The sequence below is a fragment of the Columba livia genome, chromosome 1 (genome assembly GCF_036013475.1).
Source record: "Columba livia isolate bColLiv1 breed racing homer chromosome 1, bColLiv1.pat.W.v2, whole genome shotgun sequence".
Lineage (NCBI taxonomy): Eukaryota > Metazoa > Chordata > Aves > Columbiformes > Columbidae > Columba > Columba livia.
The window spans coordinates 166,390,539-166,415,200 of record NC_088602.1 but is presented as its reverse complement, the minus strand read 5'-3'; the positions used below and the strand labels follow the sequence as shown (position 1 = coordinate 166,415,200).

General features: G+C 50.2%; 1 protein-coding gene across 1 annotated transcript; it reads right to left on the bottom strand.

The window, feature by feature from the left end:
• Window positions 1-15,649: 15,649 nt before the first annotated feature.
• LOC135576579 (ankyrin repeat domain-containing protein 18B-like) lies at window positions 15,650-24,016 on the bottom strand. The gene is made up of 16 exons (XM_065042947.1): window positions 22,948-24,016; window positions 22,529-22,702; window positions 22,343-22,449; window positions 21,708-21,842; window positions 20,650-20,798; window positions 20,418-20,494; window positions 20,058-20,160; window positions 19,899-19,963; window positions 19,689-19,766; window positions 18,691-18,843; window positions 18,372-18,541; window positions 18,078-18,171; window positions 17,350-17,462; window positions 16,788-16,929; window positions 16,379-16,427; window positions 15,650-16,304 (listed from the first exon to the last, which is right to left on the bottom strand). Exons 1-16 carry the CDS (start codon window positions 23,077-23,079, stop codon window positions 16,135-16,137), a joined length of 1,911 nt encoding a protein of 636 aa, XP_064899019.1. The 5' UTR covers window positions 23,080-24,016; the 3' UTR covers window positions 15,650-16,134.
• Between the last annotated feature and the right edge of the window lie 646 nt (window positions 24,017-24,662).

Here is a 24,662-nt window from a genome sequence, read left to right as displayed (position 1 = left end):
TCTGTCAGTGACACCCCCTCGGGGCTACTGGGAACGTACTGAGAAGCTGCTAAATTAATGGATGCTGTGATTAAGTTCCGTACCCATCGTTACTGATGTAGCTGTCGTTCGCCAATTGACATGAGATAATTGCTTCCTGACCACCTGCAAAAGGAGGGGATATTTTTCCAGTTCTGTATCCTTCTGCATGGCAAGAGGGAGACAGAAGATTAATTAATACATTGTTTAGAAGCAGAGTGCTTAGTTTACTTCTAACTAATAATTAAGAGTTTTATTGTAAGTAAGAAACTAAACAATTATAACTAACATCATCAATTACTTCCTGGTATACTGTACTGTATGTCAAAATTTTCAGAAATTGTAATGCATATGTAATAATTGTGTGAATACGAGCAACACAAGAGCATCCAGTCTTTGGAGCACTGATGGAGGATGATTTCCAGTGTTCCCCAGCAGGAATAAAATAAAGAATGTCACTTAACAGTACAACCGACTCTGCTGTGAAGTTTCTTTCTCTGTTTCAGTAGACGGTGCTGGTTTGAGGCACGTGTTTGCCAAGTGTGTTTTGGTGTCTTTGTGAAGGGTGGCTTCTCAAAGTTGTCATGCCTAGCTGTCTGTCTGCTTGCACTTGAAGTGATGAGGACTGGGCCAGGTGAACCTCCGGAGCTGGCTGCTTCTGCTGCTGCCCAGCCAGACCTAGAGCACGACGGTTCTTCTGCACTTGCAGGTCTCAAAGTGGGGGTTTGTTGTGGGTTTAGATTGCGGGGTGACAATAAAACCCTGGCAGATGTATTGTTAACCTCCTCTCCCCACCACTTCCCCCTTTTGCCCCTCCCTCTCCCCCCTTCCCACCAAGGACAGGCGATCGGGAGGGAAAGAAGGACAGAGAGAAGAGAGTTGGAAAAATTAAAAATGTTTTACTAATGCTACTACTAAGAATAGAGAAAATAATACAAAATATACAAAACCAATCTTGAAAGTCTCAGCAACTGCAGAGCTGGCACCCAAAGTCCTGGATTGGACTCTGCAGCCAACCGGAGCTGGATTCAGTCTCTCACTAGGCCTCGGTTCGCAGGGACGACTAGCGAGATCCTCTCCTAATGTGAGCCATAAGCAGAAGGGAAAAGGGGCGAGATCCTCGTCATCTCCCACTTTTATATGAAATATTCACGTGAATGGAATGTTATACACCGTTGGTCACCGGTTTCTCGTTGCCCCTCTCGCGAGATGTCCATCTGTCCTTATCAATAAGTTTGCATTCCATTGCTATGTTTACCAAAACATGTGCCTGGTTTTCCAGGAAAACGCGGCTAATATGACAGGCAAATTAGCTGACAGGCAAATTCACTAAAAGAGAAACTTGTTCTTTAACAAAACCAGGACAGAGTTAGAAATCAAGATTCCCTTGACTAACTCTACAGCTGTTCTTCACTGGTAGCCAGCATCTCTGGGCAACAAAGATGGCAACAACATTCTCAGACACCAAGTCATGTTCTAATGAGAGTCACAATGTAGGAGTTTAGATAACCACTCTCAGCCTTGGCACAGAGTATCTATCACACGAAGAATAAAAGCCAGCGTCTACCAATGTTCAGTACAACCAAGTGCCTCCTGTTTCATGGCTGTGAATTAAAGAATGTTTGTTCCATCATCTCCCTCAACCAGTCCTCATCAGACTTGTTCTCCAGGCCCCTCACCAGCTTCGTCACCCTCCTCTGCACTCTCTCTAGTACTTCAATGCCCTTCTTAGGATGAGGGGCCCAAAACTGAACACAGGATTCAAGGTGCGGCCTCACCAGTGCCGAGTACAGTGGCACAATCACTTTTCTAGTCCTACTGGCCACACTATTCCTGATACGAGTCCAGATGCTGTTGGCCTTTTGGCCATCTGGGCACACTGCTGGCTCATGTTCAGCCGGCTGTCAATCAACTCCCCCAAGACATTTTCCACCAGGCAGTTTCCAGACACTCTTCCCTGAGCCTGTAGAGCTGCCTGGGGTTGTTGTGACCCAAGTGGCAGAACAACACTTCCACCCAAGGTGGTGTCATCCGTGAACTTACTAAGCGTGCACTCAGTTGCCTTATCCAGATCATTGTTAAAGACATTCAACAGAACTGGCCCCAATACTGAGCCCTGGGGAACACCACTTGTGACCGGACGCCGACTGGATTTGTCTCCGTTCACCACAACTCTTTGGGTCCAGCCCTCCAGCCAGTTCTTTACCCATTGCAGAGTACACCCATCCAGGCCATGAGCTGCCAGCTTCTCCAGGAGAAGGCTGTGGGATACTGTGTCAAAGGCCTTCCTGAAGTCTAAATACACAACAACCACAGCCTTTCCCTTATCCACTAGGTGGGTCACTTTGTCATAGAAGGAGATCAGGCTGATTGAACAGGACCTGCCTTTCATAAACCCATGTTGACTGGGCCTGACCGCACGGTTCTCTTGTACGTGTCGGAAGTACAAGGGAGTCGGTATTGCATATTTTCACCTAAAATCAAATCCCCTTGAGGTACACACTGAAATTCTCCATCCTTAAGCAGCACCCACCAGGTGCTGCCAGATGCCTGGGCAAAAACAGTCCCACGAATGGGCTTGCCTTTGCCTGAGGCAGGAGTAACCCAGACTGCCTTTCCTAACATGTTTTCCAGGTGTACTACAGGGACTTTGTCTCCTTCCACAGTACGAAGAATTCCTGATTGGGCAGGCCCGGCTCGATTGGTTGATCCCCTGGTGTTGACCAACCAAGTGGCTTTTGCTAAATGTGAATCCCAGTTTTTAAAGGTTCCACCACCACGTGCCTTTAGTGTAGTTTTTAATAAACCATTGTACCTTTCAATTTTCCCAGAGGCTGGTGCATGATATGGCATATGATATACCCACTCAATACCACGTTCTTTGGCCCAATTGTCTATAAGACTGTTTCTGAAATGAGCAACATTGTCTGATTCTATTCCTTCTGTTGTACCGTGTCACCAAAGGTCTTGCTTTTCAAGCCCCAAGATAGTATTTCGGGCTGTAGCGTGAGGTACGGCATATGTTTCTAGCCATCCGGTGGTTGCTTCCACCATTGTAAGTACATAACGCTACCTTGAAGTGTTTGTGGAAGTGTAATACAATCAATCTGCTGGTGCCGAAACCCGGGAAAATCGCTTGGATCCGTGTGAACAGCGGCCGGAGCGGCAGGACCAGCCCGGCGGGGAGGACGCTCCCGGATTTGCAAGGATGATGGAAGCCCTCGTGAAGGTCGTATCTCAGTTACATAAGCAATGGGGTATTGATTGTACGTCTAAAGATTTTACTCTCGCAGTTGCGAGGCTTTTACAAATTGGGGTCATTGACCTGCCGGTGGAAATTCTCCACCGGGAGGTGTGGAACAAGTGCACTAAAGCGCTTGCCGAGGAAACGATGTTCTCGGGTCGTGGGATAAACCTTAAGTCGTGGGGAAAGTTGTACAGGCCCTGCAGAAGGCCATACAAGCGCAGGAAACCTGGAAGGCAGCACAGGCTTGTTTGCTGGCCACCCCGCAACTGGGGATCGGGGCGGCTACACAGACCCTGCTCCCCCCAGATAGTGACGATCCTGCTGAGCCCAAAGATCTGCGAGAGGGCGAACCCCCGAACCCTGACCCGCTCTCGGAGGCGCAGGAGCGAGCTACATCCTTTTGGGGCGGGTTAGTCGAGGAAGCCAGGCGCGCCGCTGAGAAACCAGGGTCTGAGGAAGTCTGAATGAGACCCCCGCCATATGCCCCCCAAGATGGCCCCCAGCGCGTGGGCGAGGGGCGGGACGAAGATGCCTCTGGCGGGAATTTGGAGGTAGTGTTGGACCTGGCTGGCGCGCGCGAGCGGGTGGAAGAGAACAATAGAGGGCGGAGCTTTGGGGGCGGTGGAGGCGTGGGCAAGGGGCGGAGAGCCGATCTGGGCGCCCATCTGGAGAGGTGCCGTTGGGGGTGGACACCTCCCCGAGCAGAAGGCGGGGCGAGCCAAGAGGGAGGGAACGGCCCGCCCGCAAGGGTAGTGGGCGGGGCCGGAACTCAGAAGTAACCGTCAGTCAAGTTCCGGTTCTGGATCAGATACGGAAGTGACTAGTCAGTCGAGTTCAGACTCCGATTCAGATGGCGATTCACATTCGGAGGAGGAAATGGGGACAAACAGAATTAAAAGCAAAAATATCCCCTTCCGAAATAAAGCGGAACCGCGAGGGGAAAAAGTTCCTCTTACGGATTGGAGGAAGATTAAGATAGCGTGTGCCGACTGGGCCCCATCGGCCGCGCTGGCGTTCCCGGTCCCGGTGACGGACGGGGGACAAAGGGTTCACACACCAATAAACCCTAAGGATATACAAGCGATTGTCAAAGCCATCGCGGATAAAGGGCCTAATTCTGCCATGGTCTCCGCCCTCATAGACGGTGTTTTCGGGGGAGATGACATGCTCCCATTTGCTATTAAACAAGCCTGTAGGCTGATCTTGGACGGGGCAGGGATGATCATTTTTAGACAAGAATGGGAGGACAACTGTACGAGACTACTGGCTCAAGTAAGCGGGGCGGATCACCCGCTACATGGTTCTAACCTGCAGCGGTTAATGGGTTCGGATCCAGCAATTATCACCCCCCAGGCACAGGCCCAGGGCATGCGGGCCCAAGAAGTTATGGCAACTACACGTGCAGCCAGAGAGGCTATTCGCACAGCCTCTAGAGTCATTGCCAAACCATCGCCATGGTCAACAATAAAACAAAGTGAAAGTGAGAGCTTCACGCAATTTGTAGGTCGCCTCCAGACAGCGATCGGCTCCTCGACACTGCCTGCGGAGGCAAAAGGACCAGTCGTAGCAGAATGCCTACGCCAGCAGTGCAGTTCGGCAACCAAAGATATTTTGCAATCACTGCCAGCGGGGTCCAGCATCACGGACATGATTAAACATGTCGCGAGAGAAGAGCACCTAGCCCTGATCCAGGCAGCTGTTTGCACCGCAATAGCTAACATGATGGTATGTTTTAAATGTGGCCAGGCAGGCCACGTCACAGCACATTGCCCTCAGTTGGGGGATCCGTCAACAGCACTCCCCCCACACCAAAACTGACCCAGAGGACCGTGCTGGGCCTGTGGAAAGAGAGGGCACTTCTCCAAGGAATGCAGATCTAAGACCCAGGGAAACGGGTGGGGGAGAGGGCAATTGGGCCGTGCGCAGCCCTCTCCTACTTGGGATATGAGGTGGCCCAATTATGCCAACCCCACATGGAACGCAGTGCCTCCAAACCCGGTGCCTCCAAAACCGGTTCTCCCGAACCCACTGCCCCCTCAAGGGGCGACCAGTTTTACAGCACAACCAGCTGTCCAGCCAAACCTGCCTTTAGCTCAGGGACAGCAAGCACCACCCCCTGGGGGCGAGACCCCAGGGTGGCCCTGGCCGTAAAGTGTGATAACCCGCCAGTGGTGTGGGGGATCTGCTCCCTTTATAATACCTCAAATAGCACCACCATTAGTGTCCTTTTCTTGATCGATACCGGAGCAGACGTTACAGTTATCCCTGAGACGAACTGGCCTCCGTGTTGGGAACTGGAAGATGCTCCCGTGGTGGGTGGAGTCAGGGGACTAACCCGAGCTCGGAAGAGTGTTCAATTGGTTGCAATCAGACTTCACACAGAAAAGTGACCTGAAAAAACCATTATTCTCTTCCCGTATGTCATGCCAGGAGTCCCACCCCTGTTGGGAAGGGACACTTTAGCCCTATTGAAAACCACGGTGACAAATTTACCATGAGGGCCACTGCCGCATACCCACTTCCACCGATCAGACTGACATGGAAGTTGTCCAACCCAGTGTGGGTCAAGCAGTGGCCCCTGTCAAAGCCTCGAATGAATGCTCTTCCCGAGCTAGTCAACGGCAAACTGCAATGGGGTCACATAGAGCGTTCTACCAGCCCTTGGAACACTCCTGTTTTTGTAATACCCAAGCGAACCGGTGAAGGATTTCGTCTCCTCCGTGATCTACGTGAAATAAACAAGACAATTCAACCAATGGGTCCTGTTCAAACGTTGTTGCCCATGAACTCTATGATACCAGAGGGGCAACCTTGCGCCGTCCTTGATATTAAAGACTGTTTTTTCTCAATACCTTTACATGAAGAAGACAAGGAGCGGTTTGCTTTCGCTATCGTGTTTCCAAACATCCAACGTCCTAACCTACGCTTCCAGTGGAAAGTGCTGCCTCAAGGAATGATCAACTTGCCTACCATCTGCCAGATCACGGTGGATCGGGTGCTGGCACCAGTTCGGCGCAGTGACCCGACCGCGACAATTATTCAATACATGGACGACATCCTGATCGCCGCGCCGTTGTGGAGTCAGGTGGACCAGCTGGTGTCAACAGTCTCGGAAACCCTAAAAACAAACGGGTTCGAAATCGCTAGTGCAAAAGTTAACAAGGGACCATGCGTAAGTTTCTTGGGGTTGGGGATCACAAGTTCTTACATAACCCCTCCCCAGATAAAAATCCGTCAGGACGTCAAGACGCTTCATGATGTGCAACAATTAGTGGGATCCTTACAATGGCTCCGCAAGATCGTCCTGATTCCTCCCAAGACCATGGCTCCCCTGCACGATCTTTTAAAGGGGAAAAACCCGTGGGAACAGAATACCCTGACAACGGAAGCAATGGACTCTCTCAATTTTATCGAGCAGCAAATATCATCAAGCACACTTGCCAGGTGGAACCCACACGAACCACTCGATCTGTATGTATACTTCACAGAAGGAGGGGGAGTAGGGGCACTAGCCCAGGGCCCCCATGTAAAAGCTCGACCAATACAGTGGATAGTCCTGGGAAAACCGTCACGCACATTCTCTCCAGGAGTCGAGTGCCTTGGCAACCTCATCATGAAAGGCCGAAAACTCGCCCTAAGACACCTAGGTATTGAACCTGCTAGGATATATTTGCCCTTGCGCAAACAGCTGTTAACGCAATCAGTGGCGATGTCGGAATCTCTGGCCGTGGCTCTCGCCGGATTTCGCGGAGAAGTCCATCACGCTATCAAGCCCCCTTGGGCTCATATGCTGAAAACTGTCAACATCGACCTTCCACGGAAGATCATGGACTGACCCCAGCAGGGACCAACGGTCTTCACAGATGCATCTTCAGTGGCCTCCACCGCAGCAGTGGTATGGCAGTCGGAAGGAGAATGGCACTGCACTAAAATGACCGATAGTGCGCTTTCAGTCCAGCTATTAGAAGCGACGTCCGTGGTACTGGCGTGTGGACTGTTCCCAATGGAACACCTCAACATAGTGACCGATTCGATGTTCATAGCCAAACTTTGTTTGGCCATGTCGGGGCCTGGCGTGTCAACATCCACAGCTGCTCTAATGCTATAAGAGGCACTTTTCTCCTGAAAAGGAACCATATCGGTCATCCACGTCAACAGCCACGACCCAATCAAAGGGTTTTACCAAATCGGTAATGATAAAGCAGACGCCGCTGCAAGAGGGTTATGGACACTAAGAGATGCCCGTCAGTTACACGAGTCCCTCCACATTGGAACTAAGGCTCTAGCAAAGAGATGTGGGATTTCGACCGCCGATGCAAAACACATAGTAGCTACGTGTCCCCACTGTCAAAAAGCACCACTGTGGTCCAGTGGAGTCAACCCCAGAAGTCTCAAAGCCTCCGAGGTGTGGCAGTCGGACTTTACGCTCTGTCAGTTGCTGAGACCTCGAGCGTGGCTAACACTAACCGTGGACACATATAGCGGGTTGATCGTAGCTACACAGCACCTTAAGGCCAACTCCAAAGCTACCATCCAACATTGGCTGACAGCCATGGCGTGGCTTGGGGTCCCTAATCAGATCAAAACAGACAATGGTCCGCATTTTGTGTCCAAATCAGCCCAGGCATTCGCTCAGAAATGGGGTATTACTCTAATACACGGTATCCCGTATAATAGTACAGGACAAGCTATAGTCGAACAAGCAAACCAAACTCTGAAATCTAAGTTAGAAGTATTAGCAAACACAGAAGGCTTTACCACCACCGTTCCCTCAGGAGACCAGACACGCTTGTTAGCAGCTGCTTTGCTAGCACTAAATCAATTCCCCAGCGGGGAGGAGGTGAATAGCCCTGTCCAAAAACATTGGGCCACTCGAGCACTAGAAGAAGACCCGTCGGTTGTTGTCAGAAATGAGCTAGGAGAATGGGAACTGGGGTGGAAATTAGTTCTGACAGGGCGAGGCTATGCTGCGGTCCAAAAAGATGGCAAAGTCAGATGGTGTCCGCTTAAGTCCATTAAACCGGATCTTCAGACTAAAACTAATGAAAACTGTGAGTTTCTGTTTTCAGGACCGGATCATCGGACGCCCTTGTAATCCGTGTACACCGGTGACAAGGGAAGTCAACAAGTCAGCAAGCATCCTGTCTGAGCCTGAGAGTTCCGCACTGATAGAATCCAGACAACAGCGAAGCGGCCTCCGTGGAGGGAAGCTGCGACACTTTAGTGTGATCCTGATTTTGGGGTTTGTTGCTACAGGTAAAACAGAACCAGATCGCAGCCACCATCAGCCATTCAAATGGCTCCTACGGGACTCTTCAAATGATCGAGTGATAAGGGAAAACACAATAGCGGGTGCTCCGACTTTCACAATTACATTCGGTGACTTGTTTCCCACATCTAAATCGTTATGGGGAACATATTGGTGCCCTAGTTCAAACCCAGGAAAGGATTATTGCAACTATCCGGAGGGTCTAGAGAAAAGAAAAAGAGATAGAGAAGCCCTTCAGGGATGGTTTGAGTCATGGTTTAGCCATTCACCATGGTTAACCGCCCTGATATCTACCTTGGCAGGGCCGATCATTATGGTCATATTAACACTGATCTTCGGACCCTGCATACTAAATAAGCTTGTGTCGTTCGTTAAAAGCCGGCTAGAGCAAGTCAACATCTTTATGATTGAACGCCAGCAACTACTTTAAAAGGGTATTTACCCAGTGTTATCCCCAGTTATCCCTAGTTACACCCCATTACTAACTGTCACCCCCTAGTTTTCACCAGTTTATAGTGCCTTATTGTTTACATTATGAAGTTTACCTCTAAAGATTATTTACAAAGTATTGCACTCTATCACCCCCTAGTTTTCACCAGCTTATAGTGCCTTATTGTTCACGTTATTCATAAAGTATTGCACTAAGGTAGAAGCAAAAATTTTTAAGACTATTATATTTTAGCTAATTTAGTTGTGCATAGGGAGGGAGGAAATGTAGGTAGTTAAAGTTTGGCGGCCGGAAGATTTCGCGCTGTACGGAAAGGTAGTAGCCCCTCCCTAGATAGGTAGAAGTGTGTGATGTAAGCAAACGGAAGTGACGTTGTAAACTCAAGGTATATAATGTTGTGTTACCTGCCAATAAACGCCATTTGCTGTCCACCACATTGGTGTCTGCGAGCTGATGGACCGAATGACCTGCGGTTGGTCGCCGTGCCGTTCCTGAACCAGGTCGCCACCTAAAGGCATCAATCTGCCAAGCTTCTCCATATTTATACTTTAACCATGGACCCCCATACCATACAGGTTTTAACGGCTTCGCTTGTTTGATTTTGGCACAAGTTTCACATTCATGAATAACCTGTGAAATAGTGTCCATAGTTAAACCCAGCCATTGATCGCGAGCCCATTTATATGTTGCATCTCTACCTTGATGCCCTGAAGCACCATGCGCCCACCGCGCTAGGAAAACTTCACCTTTATGTTGCTAGTCGAAGTCCACCTCAGCTACTTGAATCTTAGCAGCTTGATCCGCTTGTTGGTGGTTTAGATGTTCCTCGGTGGCTCGACTTTTAGGCACGTGAGCATCTACATGACGAACTTTCACAGGCAGGCTCTCTAGCCGAACAGCAATGTCTTGCCACAGTGTGGCAGCCCAAATGGGTTTACCTCTGCGCTGCCAGTTGCTTCTCTTCCATTGCTGTAGCCATCCCCACAAGGCATTTGCTACCATCCATGAGTCAGTGTAGGGATAAAGTACTCTGCTGCCAAAGGAACAGAGAAACATGCATTAGCGATGTCAGTTGTATCATACCACTTAGCTGCCTTTGACTCCAGTTCAAATTGCAGTTCCAGCATGTCAGGCACAGCAGCACTCAATGGTGGTGTAACTTCATTCAGGCCACGATAGTCTACAGTTAGTCTCCACTCATCACTAGACTTAGGCACTGGCCAAATTGGGCTGTTAAAAGGTGAGCGAGTCTTACTGATCACACCCTGGCTTTCCAATTGACGGATCAACTTCTGGATAGGAATCAAAGAACCTCGATTGGTGCGATATTGCCGGCGATGCACCGTCGTGGTAGCAATTGGCACCTGCTGATCGTCACCCATCAGCAGTCCTACAACAGAAGGGTCATCTGAAAGACCAGGCAAATCAGACAGCTGTTCCATTTTCTCAGTGTCCACAGCTGCTATACCAAATGCCCACCTATACCCTTTTGGGTCCTTAAAATACCCTCTCCTGAGGTAGTCTATGCCAAGGATGCACAGAGCATCTGGACCAGTCACAATGGGATGCTTTTGCCAGTGTTTTCCACTTAGGCTCATTTCAGCCTCTACAACAGTCAGTTCCTAGGATCCCCCAGTCACTCCCACAATATTGATGGATTGCATTCCTTTATCATTAGAAGGAATTATTGTGCACTGAGCACCAGTGTCCACTAAAGCTTTGTACTCCTGGGGGTGTGTTGTACCAGGCCATCATATTTGTACAGTCCAATAAACTCTGTTATCACTTTCCTCCACCTGGTTGGAGTCAGGGCACCTCTAATGTCTGTTTTGCACAGTCTCTGGGTGTGAATTAGGGGTTCCTTCAAGAGCATCAGAATCTCTTCTGCTCCTTTTGTAAACTGGAGCAGCCACCTTCCTAGGAGTTTTTCCTTTTATCTCACGTACTCGTTCCTGAAGTTCTGAGGTAGGTCTTCAATGCCACTTATTCAGGTTTTCTCCCTGCTCATGTAGGAAGAACCCCAGTGAACCTCTTTTTGTGGGCTGCTTCTGTCCTCTCTCTCGAGATCGGAAATGCTTTTTCCTAATAGCTGAAACATAGGTTTGTGCAGGTCGTGAATGGTACGTGTCTTCTCTGAGCTCTTTGATTTCTTGCAACAGTTTTTCAAACTGGCCATCCATCAGATTTTTCACACAGTTTCTCCGCAGCAGAGACACAAGCCCGTAGAGAACCAGCAAGGCTGTCCTCAAAGTCCCAGAGCTGCTCAATCACTTCAGTAATATTTTGTACACCTCCAGCTGACCAGACCATTCCTGCCAATGACTTAGCATATGCAGGCGGTGCACTTTGTACAAATCTGCGCCACAGAGGTCGTGTACAACTGATTCTATCTGGGTCCGTCCCCTCTTGGCTGTTTGGTCCAAAATAGATGATCCCTCGCACAGCTAGCTCTCTCAGGAACTGGATACCTCTCTCCATAGTATTCCATTTCTCTAACTTGGATATACACTCTTCCTCGTAGGGAAATCTAACTTTCATAGCTGCCAGGAGTCAGGTCCAGAGAGTAGTGGCATTAGACTCTCTTGAAATTGCCCTATCAATGGTGGAATCTTTTGACAGAGATCCCAGCTGCCTGGCTTCACCACCTTCTAATTCAATTGTTTCTGCCCCATTGTCCCAGCATCGGAACAGCCAGGTTAAAATATTCGCGCCTTCACGACGACCAAAGTCTTTTTGCCGATCTCTCAGCTCACCTGGAGAAAAGGACCGAGTGGTGGTCACTTCATCTCCTTCCTGCGCTGATGATGCTCCTTGGGTTGATGTTGGCCCTGTTCCATCACCTGCTGCACGGGTAGTCTTTCTAGTGACCCTCTTACAACCGGCAACTGATGCTGATATGGGTTCAGCATCATTTCATTCATTTCCAGAGTCTGAACGACTGTCACAGTGATTGCTGTGGTTACAGCAGCAACAGGGAGCAGTGTGTGAAGATGTGGGGGCTGCCTTGTTAGCCTTTGAGGCTGGAGAAGTAATGCAGCGACCTTGGCAGAGGAGCTCTGCGGAGGAGCTGTAGCGTCAGCCTCTGAAGCCGCGGTTGGGGGGGCAGTGGCTGCAGTGGCCGCTTTCGCTGTTTTGCTCTTTCTCGAGCGGCTAGGAGTGCTTTTTGCTAAAGCTTCCGAAGACGCACCGCAAATCTCAGGACTAAAAAGAGATGCAAACGTCCTATTGATCCTCATTTCTCTTAAGAGTAACACAAACTGACACACATTCAGCAAACCAGATAACACCATCACAGTTCTATCAAAGCTCCAAGGATATTCAAAGCTCTCTAAAACATTTGTGAACTGTCCAAGAGAAAAAACGAAAGTATTGTTAGTCAGCATTTCTAAAGATTTGCTTCACCAATTAGCAAACACAGAGCCGTACTGCTCTTTAATCTCTCCCGGAGGCTTTTCAAGGTAAAGCAAAAATGAATAAAAATACATTAGCGGCTGCAGTATAATTAAATAAACCAGTGCCAAACCACACAGGATCATCATCACCACTAAATAATATCCGAAGCAAACAGATGCACGAGTATCACAACTGTATCAGTTGGCACTGTGCCAAGAAAATTGAAAGGTACGTCAGAGCAGTAGAAAAGTCAAAAATCTTCAAATTTACCCCTTTCTCTTGCCCCACGTTGGGTGCCAATTATCTGTCGAGGGTTTAGACTGCGGGGTGACAATAAAACCCTGGCAGATGTATTGTTAACCTCCTCTCCCCACCACTTCCCCCTTTTGCCCCTTCCTCTCCCCCCTTCCCACTAAGGACAGGCAATCGGGAGGGAAAGAAGGACAGAGAGAAGAGAGTTGGAAAAATTAAAAATGTTTTACTAATGCTACTACTAAGAATAGAGAAAATAATACAAAATATACAAAACCAATCTTGAAAGTCTCAGCAACTGCAGAGCTGGCACCCAAAGTCCTGGATTGGATTCTGCAGCCAACCGGAGCTGGATTCAGTCTCTCACTAGGCCTCAGTTCGCAGGGACGACTAGCAAGGTCCTCTCCTAATGTCGGCCATAAGCAGAAGGCAAAAGGGGCGAGATCCTCGTCATCTCCCACTTTTATATGAAATATTCACGTGAATGGAATGTTATACACCATTGGTCAGTTTCTTGGTCACCGGTTTCTCGTTGCCCCTCTCGCGAGATTTCCATCTGTGCTTATCAATAAGTTTGCATTCCATTGCTATGTTTACCAAAACATGTGCCTGGTTTTCCAGGAAAACGCGGCTAATATGACAGGCAAATTAGCTGACAGGCAAATTCACTAAAAGAGAAACTTGTTCTTTAACAAAACCAGGACAGAGTTAGAAATCAAGATTCCCTTGACTAACTCTACAGTTGTTCTTCACTGGTAGCCAGCATCTCTGGGCAACAAAGATGGCAACATCATTCTCAGACACCAGGTCATGTTCTAATGAGAGTCACAATGTAGGAGTTTAGATAACCACTCTCAGCCTTGGCACAGAGTATCTATCACACGAAGAATAAAAAACAGCGTTTACCAATGTTCAGCACAATCAAGTGCCTCCTGTTTCATGACTGTGAATTAAAGAATGTTTGTTCCATCGTCTCCTTCAAGGTGCGGCCTCACCAGTGCCGAGTACAGTGGCACAATCACTTTTCTAGTCCTACTGGCCACACTATTCCTGATACGAGTCCAGATGCTTTTGGCCTTTTGGCCATCTGGGCACACTGCTGGCTCATGTTCAGCCGGCTGTCAATCAACACCCCCAAGACATTTTCCACCAGGCAGTTTCCAGACACTCTTCCCTGAGCCTGTAGAGCTGCCTGGGGTTATTGTGACCCAAGTGGCAGAACAACACTTCCACCCAAGGTGGTGTCATCCGTGAACTTACTAAGCGTGCACTCAGTTGCCTTATCCAGATCATTGTTAAAGACATTCAACAGAACCGGCCCCAATACTGAGCCCTGGGGAACACCACTTTTGACCGGACGCTGACTGGATTTGTCTCCGTTCACCACAACTCTTTGGGTCCAGCTCACCAGCCAGTTCTTTATCCATTGCAGAGTACACCCATCCAGGCCATGAGCTGCCAGCTTCTCCAGGAGAAGGCTGTGGGATACTGTGTCAAAGGCCTTCCTGAAGTCTGAATACACAACAAACACAGCCTTTCCCTTATCCACTAGGTGGGTCACTTTGTCATAGAAGGAGATCAGGCTGATTGAACAGGACCTGCCTTTCATAAACCCATGTTGACTGGGCCTGACCGCACGGTTCTCTTGTATGTATCGGAAGCAGAAGAGAAGAGGCCTCGTCCTTTCCTACCCAACCTGTGCTGTACTGCCGACTCCTGCACGCTGTGCCCACCCTTGAGGACACACTGAGAACTTTTAGATCCCCACCACCTCACATTTCTAGGTCTTACAAGTTCGGGCTTCAAATTTCAAGATGTTTCCTGCTAAAGGCTGGTGCTGGGAAGCAGCCTGGGAATTCCCAGGATGATTGTTTCGGATACAGTTGCAAGTCATCAGCCTAGCAAGCTGGGGTATATATTTTCCACAGCTGTGATGTATTCAGAGTGAAACCTTTGAGTTACTAATTCTGTGGGGCTTATTATTCTCCTGGCAACTGAGAGGGAGAGAGGGAACAGATCCTTGCTTGGCTAGGAGGTTAAACCAGCTGCAAGTCTAAAGGTTGTCCCTTCATTTGGAGTTCACAAAGGATGTACCAAAGCGCGTACTTTGAGGTGGGAGGACAGTGGCAGCTTTAAATGGCACTTGAGGTTGGTCATGCAAACCCCACAGTCAATGCTGGGTTATGCCAGGGAAGGCCCACGTCAGTGGGAGAGATCGGAGTTGCGCGTGTCAGCTGGGAAATGCCCAGCAGGGGTTTCCTCCCAGAGCCCTGCTGAGCTTAGAACCCCACCCTCCGCTCTCAAACAGACCAGGGCCCACACACTAGAGTCAGTGATGGTTCTTGCTTCCAACCGAATTTCAGCGTGGAGTCCAGGAAGGGGAGCGCTTTGCTGCACGTGGTGTCCCCAGCTGCCAGCAGGACCACAACCGTGACCACGCTCAGCCCACAGAGGATCTCAGAGCCCCTGGAGACATCTCTTTGCTGAAGAGCCAAAACCAGGTCTGGCCCTTTCCTTTCCTTATGTTTCTGAGTCACTTGAATCCATTTCATTTCCCTGACACTGCTCTCTCGCCACCCTCACAATAGAAAAGTGTTTTCCTTTGGCTGAGGTGCCATTCCCCCGTCCCAGCTTGTGCCCACTTCTTCGCACCTTTCCCCTCGGCGGGCAACAAATCCATCAGATCGCTTTGGGAACTGCAAAGCTTCCATGGCTACCAGAAGCTCAACCACCACCTTCTGCCCAGACCACCAGGAGGATTGCTCTAGGGTGGCAGGAAGAGTCCGATAACTGATTATTAGCAGTAGCTCAGCGCTAGTCCCCGACCTGAGTACAACCATGTCTCAGGCCTCCTCAGGGGAAAAGGACACAGATGTGTGTTCCGTCTTGGAGGCGTCTGCACGACTGGTATTCCATCAGAGCAAGGGCATAGAGAGACGTGCTAAGTGCCTGCATGGGTTGAGAGCCTGAGCGAGCCTTCAAAGATAGGACTGTCCTCATCCAAACCAGCGAGGTCCCAAGCACTCCAATTGGGCAGCAAAACGAAGACACGGACTAGATGACACAGTTTATTAAATAGCACGCTGCAACAGTACAGCTGGCATCAGACGCAGGAAAATGGCTGCACAAGATGGAACGTCAAGGTTTGCAGGCTTCATTGCTCTCTCTTGCAACCACTCTGGTTTCGGGCACCGGCACTTCCTCTGCTCTGGCATCTTGTCAGGGCTGATGGCGCTGGAGGCTCAGCAGTGGCTGGGGAAGGGTTAGTGTGGGCTGTTAGTTTATACAGCAGGCTGGGCCAAAGGTGGCACTGGAAACTGGATTCTGGAAGTACAGCACTAATGTGCAGATCCAGATCCAGAAAACCAGACACTCAGATGTGTCAATAACAAAGCTACAGCCTGTGGGCTACAGCCACAAGTGGAAAATTGCGTTCCGTGGAGATAGGGATCAACCTCTTGAGGTTTTTGCCTTATTTCTTGTCCAGCTCTTTCTCCCATCTCTCTTTTAGAATGCTTTACTTGGCTGTGACCTACCACGGGAGTCCCGAATGACTTCTGAGGCTAAGCCCAGGTTCCAGACTGGTTGTTCCTGAGTCCCACGCAAAGCGGAAAAACTTCTCACAGGTCCTGGGTTTATCTTGCCTGCTGCATGTGTTGTTGCAACTGCACCTCCAGCTGTTGGGAAATGTCACCAACTTGTAGGTGGCAAACCAAAAGCAAGTCAAAGAGAGAGCTCTAATGTCACTCACTTCTGTGGAAATCCGGAAGGCGGGAGGCCATTGAGACTCCTTTTGTCACCTGCTGACAGAGCATTCAAAAGTATTAAAATCTTGTGGTATGGTGATGATGATGACCCTCTCTGCTCTTCTCACTTGGGGCCCCGGGACTGCGTCCTGCTTGGAGAGGCCATTGAGCTCCGCAGCCCTGCTGGGACTCCTGGCTCATGGTTTTTAGCCATCTGGGTAACTACATCTGTGTTCCTCAACGTCATCACCATCCACTGCTACAACAGCAGCAGGAGCATCAAGAGAATTCAATCAATTGAAAAATACAGCTAACAGATAAACAGCAACATGGAAAAAAGTATAGGACGAGAATCATAGAGGTTCCAGCAGAAAAAAGAATCACCTCCAGTCCACTAAACAAACCAGAGCTCACCTTTCTTCTCTGTTTACCAACTTGCTTGGCCACCTCAGAACAGCTGTTCTTCAGGCCTCTCTGGAAACTGGGCTGGGACTCTCTCTTCCTCACTGTATATTCCATCAGCTTTGCCTGAGATGCCTCCAGAAGCGTCTCCAAGCTGCGCAGCAAATTAGTAAGGAAAGCATGAAACAAAGCAAAAGTCGGTATTTTTCACCTCCTCTTAGGTGAGCAGCACAGCCATGGCTTCCTTCATCTGTCTGTAATGCACTCGACAGGCCAGGAATTGCTGAGAGCAACCAGTGCTCCAGTACTACACATCACTTGGAGGGCCTAAAGTCTACTTGCACAGAGGAAGAAAAGATTTCCTTCCCTCCCAGGAGAACAGCAGGCAGCTTACATTTGAGAGGCCTTGTGTAGCTTTCTAAAACCATGGGCTTATGCAAAGAAGCACCTTATAAGATGGAATGTGAGGCTTGAATTTGCTCCCAAGTGGTTAGTATGTGCTATTACATTAGAGTTCAGCAGTGCTTGACTCTTACTCAACGTGCTGTTTTTTTAAAGCACTAAAAAGCCATACCCGCTAGGTTCTTCCTCCAGGGTGCCATTACTTGTCTGTGTTTCCTCCAGAATCGCTTCCAATTGGCGTTTCTTCTCAGACGGCTTCTTCAATTCCTTGCTTTCGCTCCCACGCTGTGAAAATAGCAAAGATACATCACCCGCAGAGCACAGGAACAGATCTCCATGCAGAAGGTGCAGACAGATTCTCATCTTTGGAGGTCTTCTGATTGCATTACGGGCCCACATCTTGTGGCCAAGGAACCCATAGTCCCTAAAACAGGAAGGGCACCAGAGCAGAGGCAACTGAAGAACTCCTGTCACAGTCTGATGACGCCAGTCAGGCCTTTGGGATGAAGCGCTCGGCACCACCAGAGCCCAAGGAACATCTGCAGCTGAAGGTACCAAATGCCTCTACAGCACGACTGTCTGAAGTGCTGCCTGAGGTCTCAGCCTCACAAGTGTTCTAAAGCAGAAAATACTAAAGCCAGTCCCTGACTGCCAAGTCCTTCACAAAGACGGCATAAGGTGGGACTGATGTAGGACTGGCTATAGTCTCATGGGACAACTCTCAAGGCCAGAAAGCTGTGGGATGGGGCAGCAGGACTTGGAGGGCAGCCAGTAGTCAGCAGAACAGAGGAAATTATCTCTCCCAGGCTCTCTGGGAAAACCTCTTCTTCAAATTTCCCCACCTGAACATGGAACTCGTCTCTGGGAGCTCGTGAAAAGGGAAGGTTTTGACTAGCTTACTGAGGCAGAGGCTCGCAGCTCTTTCAGAAGGGCTTCCATGGTGTTGGCTTGTTGCCGGCCTGCGGCTTCCAGCTTGCCCATTCCATCTTGGAGCCTAAAAAAGAAGGACAGCTCTTATCACAGAAGTCCACAAGAGCACAAATCCCAAAGGAAGAGTGTGATAGAACCTCATCTGAAACAAAAGCATCTTTGAAAAACACGTGGTATTATCTTGCTGGCAGGCACAAAGGCAGTCCAGTTGTTTTCCCACAATCGCAGAAAGCAAAGCCTTGCCCTGCTGTGTGACTTCCTTACTGTTGCACGCGTTCTTCCAGCTCTGGGATAGCTGCAGTTCCAGAAGAGGTGACCAGAAGGCTCTGCAGGTTCCTGGCAGCTGTTAGCTCCCTCTCCTTATTCTTTATGGCACTCTCCAGGGCCTCGGCATAACACTCGCTTCGGATCAGCCGTTCTTGCAGTTCCTGCAGCTGTCAAACCAAAGCAAGAATCCGCAGTAGTCAGCTTAGGCTTGATAAAAAGGAGTGGTCCCTCAACCAAGGCTCCGTTCCTCACTCTTGTTTGCAGCAGAAGAGGCCTGGGTCCCTGCCAAGAGGCAAGAGACAGGCTTTCTCCCTACCTGAGCTTTAGAATGGTTCAGTTCCTTCTGCAGCTGCAGTTTCTGTTGCTGCAGGTCCCTGCTGCAGCGCTTCTCGACTTCAAGTGAAACTTCTGCTCTGGAGCAGTTTCTGAGAGCGCTGACAAGCTCCTGCCGCAGCCACCTGATGAATCCCTACAGAAATGGTGTTCCATGAGCAGGGAGCAGTCAGTAGGAAGATGACAACAGGACACATGCTTTTAGTCATAGGATCATATCATTAGACTGATCTTCAGCATGGCCAGCAGGTGGAGGGAGGTGATTCTCCCCTTCTGCTCTGCTCTGCTCTTGGGAGCCCCACCTGGACTACTGCCTCCAGCTCTTGGGTCCCCAGCACAAGGAAGACACGGGCCTGTTCGAGTGGGTCCAGAGGAGGGCCACAGAAATGATCAGAGGGTTGGAACAAGGGTGGTGGGACACTGGAGCAGGCTGCCCAGAGAAGTTGTGGGTGCCCCATCCCTGGAATTGTTCAAAGTCAGGCTGGGCAGGGTTTTGAGCAAGCTGACCTAGTGGAAGATGACCCTGCCCACAGCAGGGCTTTGGACTAAATGATCTTTAGATGACCTGTCCAACCCAAACCATTCTAAGCTTCTATGACTCAGTGAATTCAAAGATGAGAGATTTTGGCCACCACCAGCAGGCATCTGCCGGCACCTTTCTCAGCTGAGCACATCCAAACGACTGACAGCTCATCAGGATGCTTTCTCTCTCCTAATACACAGAAAACGCTTCTGTATTTTCCTCCTCCAAACAGAGGCTGAGAGTCTGTGCCACCAACTTTTTTCTAACCATACGTTTTCCCTCTTCATGCTGCACCTCTGCTTCACAATGGGAACAAAAAGTGATCCAAAAGAGGCTTCAGGTCCTGATTCAAAAAGTGCCTCTTAGCAGCACTCCAAAAGGAACTCAGTAGCAAGAACAGGTCTCCTTAACCTGACACGCTTGATTTATAGATATGTGCATCAGGCCCCAAGAGTCACCTCAGTGTCGCCTTGACCATCGGTTTGTGTTGAAGCCTCCTTCTTGAGCGGAAGCTCTTCTCTCTCCAGTGCAAAAACCTGAGCGAGCAAGAACACAGACAGACAGACAGTGAGGAGAGGAATCCGCAGCAACACTGCAGCATCACACTGCCTTTCAGCAGCTGGGCTTAACAAGTGCAACAATTCTGTTAGCTCAGGAAGACAAAGTACCTCATCCAAAGAAGAGAAGTCAAAATCTTCTTCTTCTTGTGCTGCACCTGCTGCTGGCAACACACCTACAAAGAGATAAGAAGCGCCACACTGCTGTGAGTGCTTATTTCACTCTGCTTTTCCAGACACGCTTCACTCCAGAGAAGCTTAGGGAATTACCAATGTGATGCTCCTCTGCAACAGGCTGCGCACACGCTCCTTGTTGGTTTGCACCATGAGGCAGCATGACAGCTGACACTTCCTCTGGACCTTCAGAATCAGTCTGTGTGAATTAAGACATGCGTTAGAACTGGCACAAACTCCTTCTGGACCCGTCTCCATTCCTGGAGGTATTCAGGGGATGGTGTAGATGTATTGCTAAGGGACATGGTTCAGTTCTGGACTTGGCAGTGCCAGCTGTGCAGCTGGACTCGATGATCTTAAGGGTCTGTTTTGACCGAAGAGATACTGGCATTCCAAGCCTGTGTCGGAAGCAGAAGGAAAAGAGCTCAAAAGTAAGCAAGCCCAGTTGGGCCCCACCTTCAGAGAAGTTAGGTCTAAATCAGACACGGAGTCACATTCCTCCTCTTGCTGTGCTCCAGCTTCTGGCAAGACACCTTCAAAGGAGAGAAGAGGCACAATGCAGTCGTGAGTGCTTGTTTAACTGTGTCTTTTCCCGTCCCCCAGGCCCTGCATTTAACAAAGGGTTCTCATTGTCCTTAAGGCCTCAGCGATTTTTCCTCATCACCTCCTCCATGCTGAGGGATCCTACCTGCTCCAGTCTGCACAGGTGCTCCCATGGGAGGGGCAGCAGTCGTCCCAGAGCAAGAGATCTCAGGTACTGCTGGACCTCCTGTGCCTCCTACAGAGCGTTCTCCTGTTCTTTTACAGTTTTCATATTCCTCCAGTGTCTTTATAACTCTACATAGAAAAAGGAAGGAAATGAACTCGGTGATCTTATCCCCACTACATTGCACACATGTCATTTTCTAACAGCTCTGGCAGAGGGTCAGTCTGGGCTCTGAAGAGACACCACTTTCAGGGTTGCTTCACAAGCAGAACTAAAGACAAAAAACCCCCAAACTCAAGAAAATAGTAAGGACATCCTCCAGACCAAGGCTGCTGTGCAAAATGGTGCATTAGCACAAGACCGATCCCGTGCTAGAAGCACGCAGGGAAGGAACCAGCCTCTTGTTTTGCTAGAGCAATCCTCAAACATGCTTTGTTCCTAAAGAGGTTTTTACTCCACAGTTTACCCCAGCACCCTTCTCTCCTGCTCCCCATCCGTATGGGATGACAGAATGGGCAGGGGGAGAAGACACAAAGCCCAGATTCAGCAAAAAGAGGTCATGGGCAGTTGTTTATGGCTCGTCAAGGCATACTTGTGGGCATAATGCTGTTCATTCACCCACCAGTAGGCTACCGTCACTAGGAGAGGGCTATTTCATTCAGCCTAGCTGTTAAGGACACGTAGCCACCTTAGGGAAGGAACGGTCAGGGGAGCAAAGCTACCCACAAGAGGAGGAAAACCGCTGAAGATTTTAATGCATCAGGGATATCGGTTGGATCCCCTCTGAAACAAAAGGCAGGTAGCTGCTAGTCAGTTGGGTGGAGCTTGGCAGCACGCAGGTGAATTCTCAGACAGAGCTGTGGAGGGAAGTTTTCCTCAGCTTGCAAATCCACCCTTGACACGGGAAGAGACGCATCACAAGATGTCACTGAGCCCAGCTTCAACAAAGGTCTCAACATCCCATTCAAGCAAAAAGGGCTGCACATCAACACAGACATGCTGACAATGCAGCTGCTCTAACCAGGATGTAAAACACTTACTCAGGCTTAAACTGACGGCGATTACCCAAATCGTTAAAGCCATGCTTGTTTCGATGAAAAAGATCAACACCATGCTGAAGAAGAAGCCGTAGTACATTCACATTCCCAGCATAAGCGGCAATCACAAGAGTGGTCCTAAAGCATCCAAGAAACGACAGGAAATACATCAGCTTCTGCAGACATTGCCTTGCCATTACTTGAGTCCTTCTTCGCTCCTCAAACAAATCATTTCCCCTCCTACAGGCAGAGCAAAATTACAGCAGAACACGTGGATGCGTCAGACAGTTGAGGGTGGTGGGACCTCGGGAGGTCTCCAGGCCAAGCGTCTCCCCGGAGCAGACTCGGGGAGGTGTGTGTGTGTGTGTATGTGTTTCTGTGTGCACGTGTGTGCACGCTCACGCACACGTGTGTGTGTGTGCTGGCACTACAGCCAACGCTTGCTTGCAGCCCTCAGTGCAGAGATCATCCCCTGAGGTAAGAGAGCAGCCGAGCGCGGGTCTGCTCTCACAAGTGGCACAGAAGGAGCTCCTTCTGGGCAGCTCCTGGTGCTTTTTCAAAGCTCATTCCTATGGCTCCCATCAAGCCAGCCTGAACAATGCTCAGGAGTCCCACGCACACTTTTGACGAGAATTCACCTGTCATGCAGATCTCGAGTGTGCACATCAGCTCCTTTTTGAATGAGGAACTCAACCATCTCTTCGTGGCGTTGGAGGATGGCAACGGCAAGAGGAGTGTATCCCAACTGAAAGGAGAAATCGTCTCCCTTAGAAGAACACAGGAAAGGCTGGGGAAGAGAAGCCTTCCCCGAAGCCCAAGCTTACCACATTCTTAGCCTCAATCTGGGCATTGTGCTCGAGTAAGAGCTCCACCATCGCTTTGCTGGGCATGATGGCAGCCATGTGAAGGGCAGTGTTGCCGCCAGCACCTCTGTGGTCAGGGTCGGCACCGTGCTCCAGCAGAGCAGTCACGCAGTCTTTGTGCTCGTGCTCTACTGCCTGGAAACAAGCCACAAAGGAGGAGTAACTTCCAACACGTACCTTTCTCTCTGTCAGAGCTCCTGCATCTTCCCAACACGGGAAAGTACGAGCGCCTTCAAACATTAGGCAACATATGCCCCTTCCCCACTGACTGCAACATACCTGCTTCTATGCAGGCCTACGTAAAGAATCACGCAAGCCAGGCATGGCTCGGTGCACAATCGACAAGCCCCACGTACGACAGCGTAACATATTCCACGTACCAGCATCAGTGGTGTTTTCTCAAACATGCCATGAGGGTTGAGCTGGCACCGCTTTCCTGCCAGAAAGCGAACGACATCTGCATGGCCGTTTGCACAAGCAAGATGCAGAGGCGTCCTAGAAATTAAATACATCCAGTTAGCAGAGACAAGACGGCTGAAGACATCGTTTCAGGCTGTGGTGCCAACCACCTAGGGGCACAAGGCTCAACTGCCAAAAAAGCAGCCGAAAGCAAGGTTTCTGGTGCCAGAGCGCATCCGCTGGCTCCTGTCCCAGCTGGGGCGGGCCTCCGCTAAGGGCAGCGCTGTGGAGCCGGCCTGTCCCTAGGGTGCTTGCGATCGTGTGGGGCTTCGCCGGCTCTTCCAGCCAGAGCACGTGTGTCTTCGCTATGGGCACTGCCCGCCTCTTACTGCTTGTTGGCATCCCGCGAGTTGATGGAGAATCTCTTCCGCCACCAGCGCTGCTGCAGCCAGGCCAGGTCGCCACGGGCGGCCGCGCCGTGCAGCCCGCCCGGCGCTTCTCCCGGAGCTCCGAGGCCCCGGCGGTGCTGGGCGCGGAAGCGCCGTCAGACGGCGGCCGCTCCCGCACCCTCCTGAGCAGTGCCATGGAGCTCTGCCTGGTGCGGGGGAGACGAGGGCACGGCCCGCTCCGGGATGAGCAGCCGCAGGAGTCGCCCGGCGGACTCTGACGAGCCCCGGAGACCAAGGGGAGTGGGCGCGGAGAGGGCAAGAGAAGCCCAGAACCGAGTCCCGGGAGAGCAACGTTAGAGGGCGTTGCGAAGGCGAGAAGAGCCGAGAAGAGGCGAGTCCCGAGCTGGGTCGCAGCTCCCGACGCTCCGAGCCACACACGCACTGCCGGTCCCGCTGCGGCGGCGACAGCACTGAGAGCCGGCGGCTGCAGGGGGCGGCTTAAAAGCGGCAGCTCGGGGCGTCACAGCGGGAGGGCCGGGGCCGTCACAGCGGGCGGGGTGACGCCGGCCCGGGGCGAGCGGGCTGCGGCTCCGGCGCTGGGGCTCCCGCGGGGCCGGGCGGCCGGGAAATGCGTTTGCGAATGTGCCGTTTGCACAGCTGCGGTTCAGGAGCCCAGTTCGCGGCCGTGTGCAGGCTGTTGAAGGATCCGTCTGTCAGTGACACCCCCTCGGGGCTACTGGGAACGTACTGAGAAGCTGCTAAATTAATGGATGCTGTGATTAAGTTCCGTACCCATCGTTACTGATGTAGCTGTCGTTAGCCAATTGACATGAGATAATTGCTTCCTGACCACCTGCAAAAGGAGGGGATATTTTTCCAGTTCTGGATCCTTCTGCATGACAAGAGGGAGACAGAAGATTAATTAATACATCGTTTAGAAGCAGAGTGCTTAGTTTACTTCTAACTAATAATTAATAGTTTTATTGTAAGTAGGAAACTAAACAATTATAACTAACATCATCAATTACTTCCTGGTATACTGTACTGTATGTCAAAATTTTCAGAAATTGTAATGCATATGTAATAATTGTGTGAATACGAGCAACACAAGAGCATCCAGTCTTTGGAGCACTGATGGAGGATGATTTCCAGTGTTCCCCACCAGGAATAAAATAAAGAATATCACTTAACAGTACAACCGACTCTGCTGTGAAGTTTCTTTCTCTGTTTCAGTAGACGGTGCTGGTTTGAGGCACGTGTTTGCCAAGTGTGTTTTGGTGTCTTTGTGAAGGGTGGCTTCTCAAAGT

What these genes read in the sequence shown, in the direction of transcription:
- LOC135576579 (XM_065042947.1), bottom strand. Translation starts at nt 23,079, where the DNA reads ATGTATTTAATTTCTAGGACGCCTCTGCATCTTGCTTGTGCAAACGGC. An exon ending in ACCTGTGCAGACTGGAGCAG is followed by an intron (nt 20,495 to 20,649) that starts GTAGGATCCCTC and finishes TCTCCTTTGAAG; the next exon opens with GTGTCTTGCCAGAAGCTGGA. An exon ending in CTGGAAGAACGCGTGCAACA is followed by an intron (nt 18,172 to 18,371) that starts GTAAGGAAGTCA and finishes CTTCTTTTTTAG; the next exon opens with GCTCCAAGATGGAATGGGCA.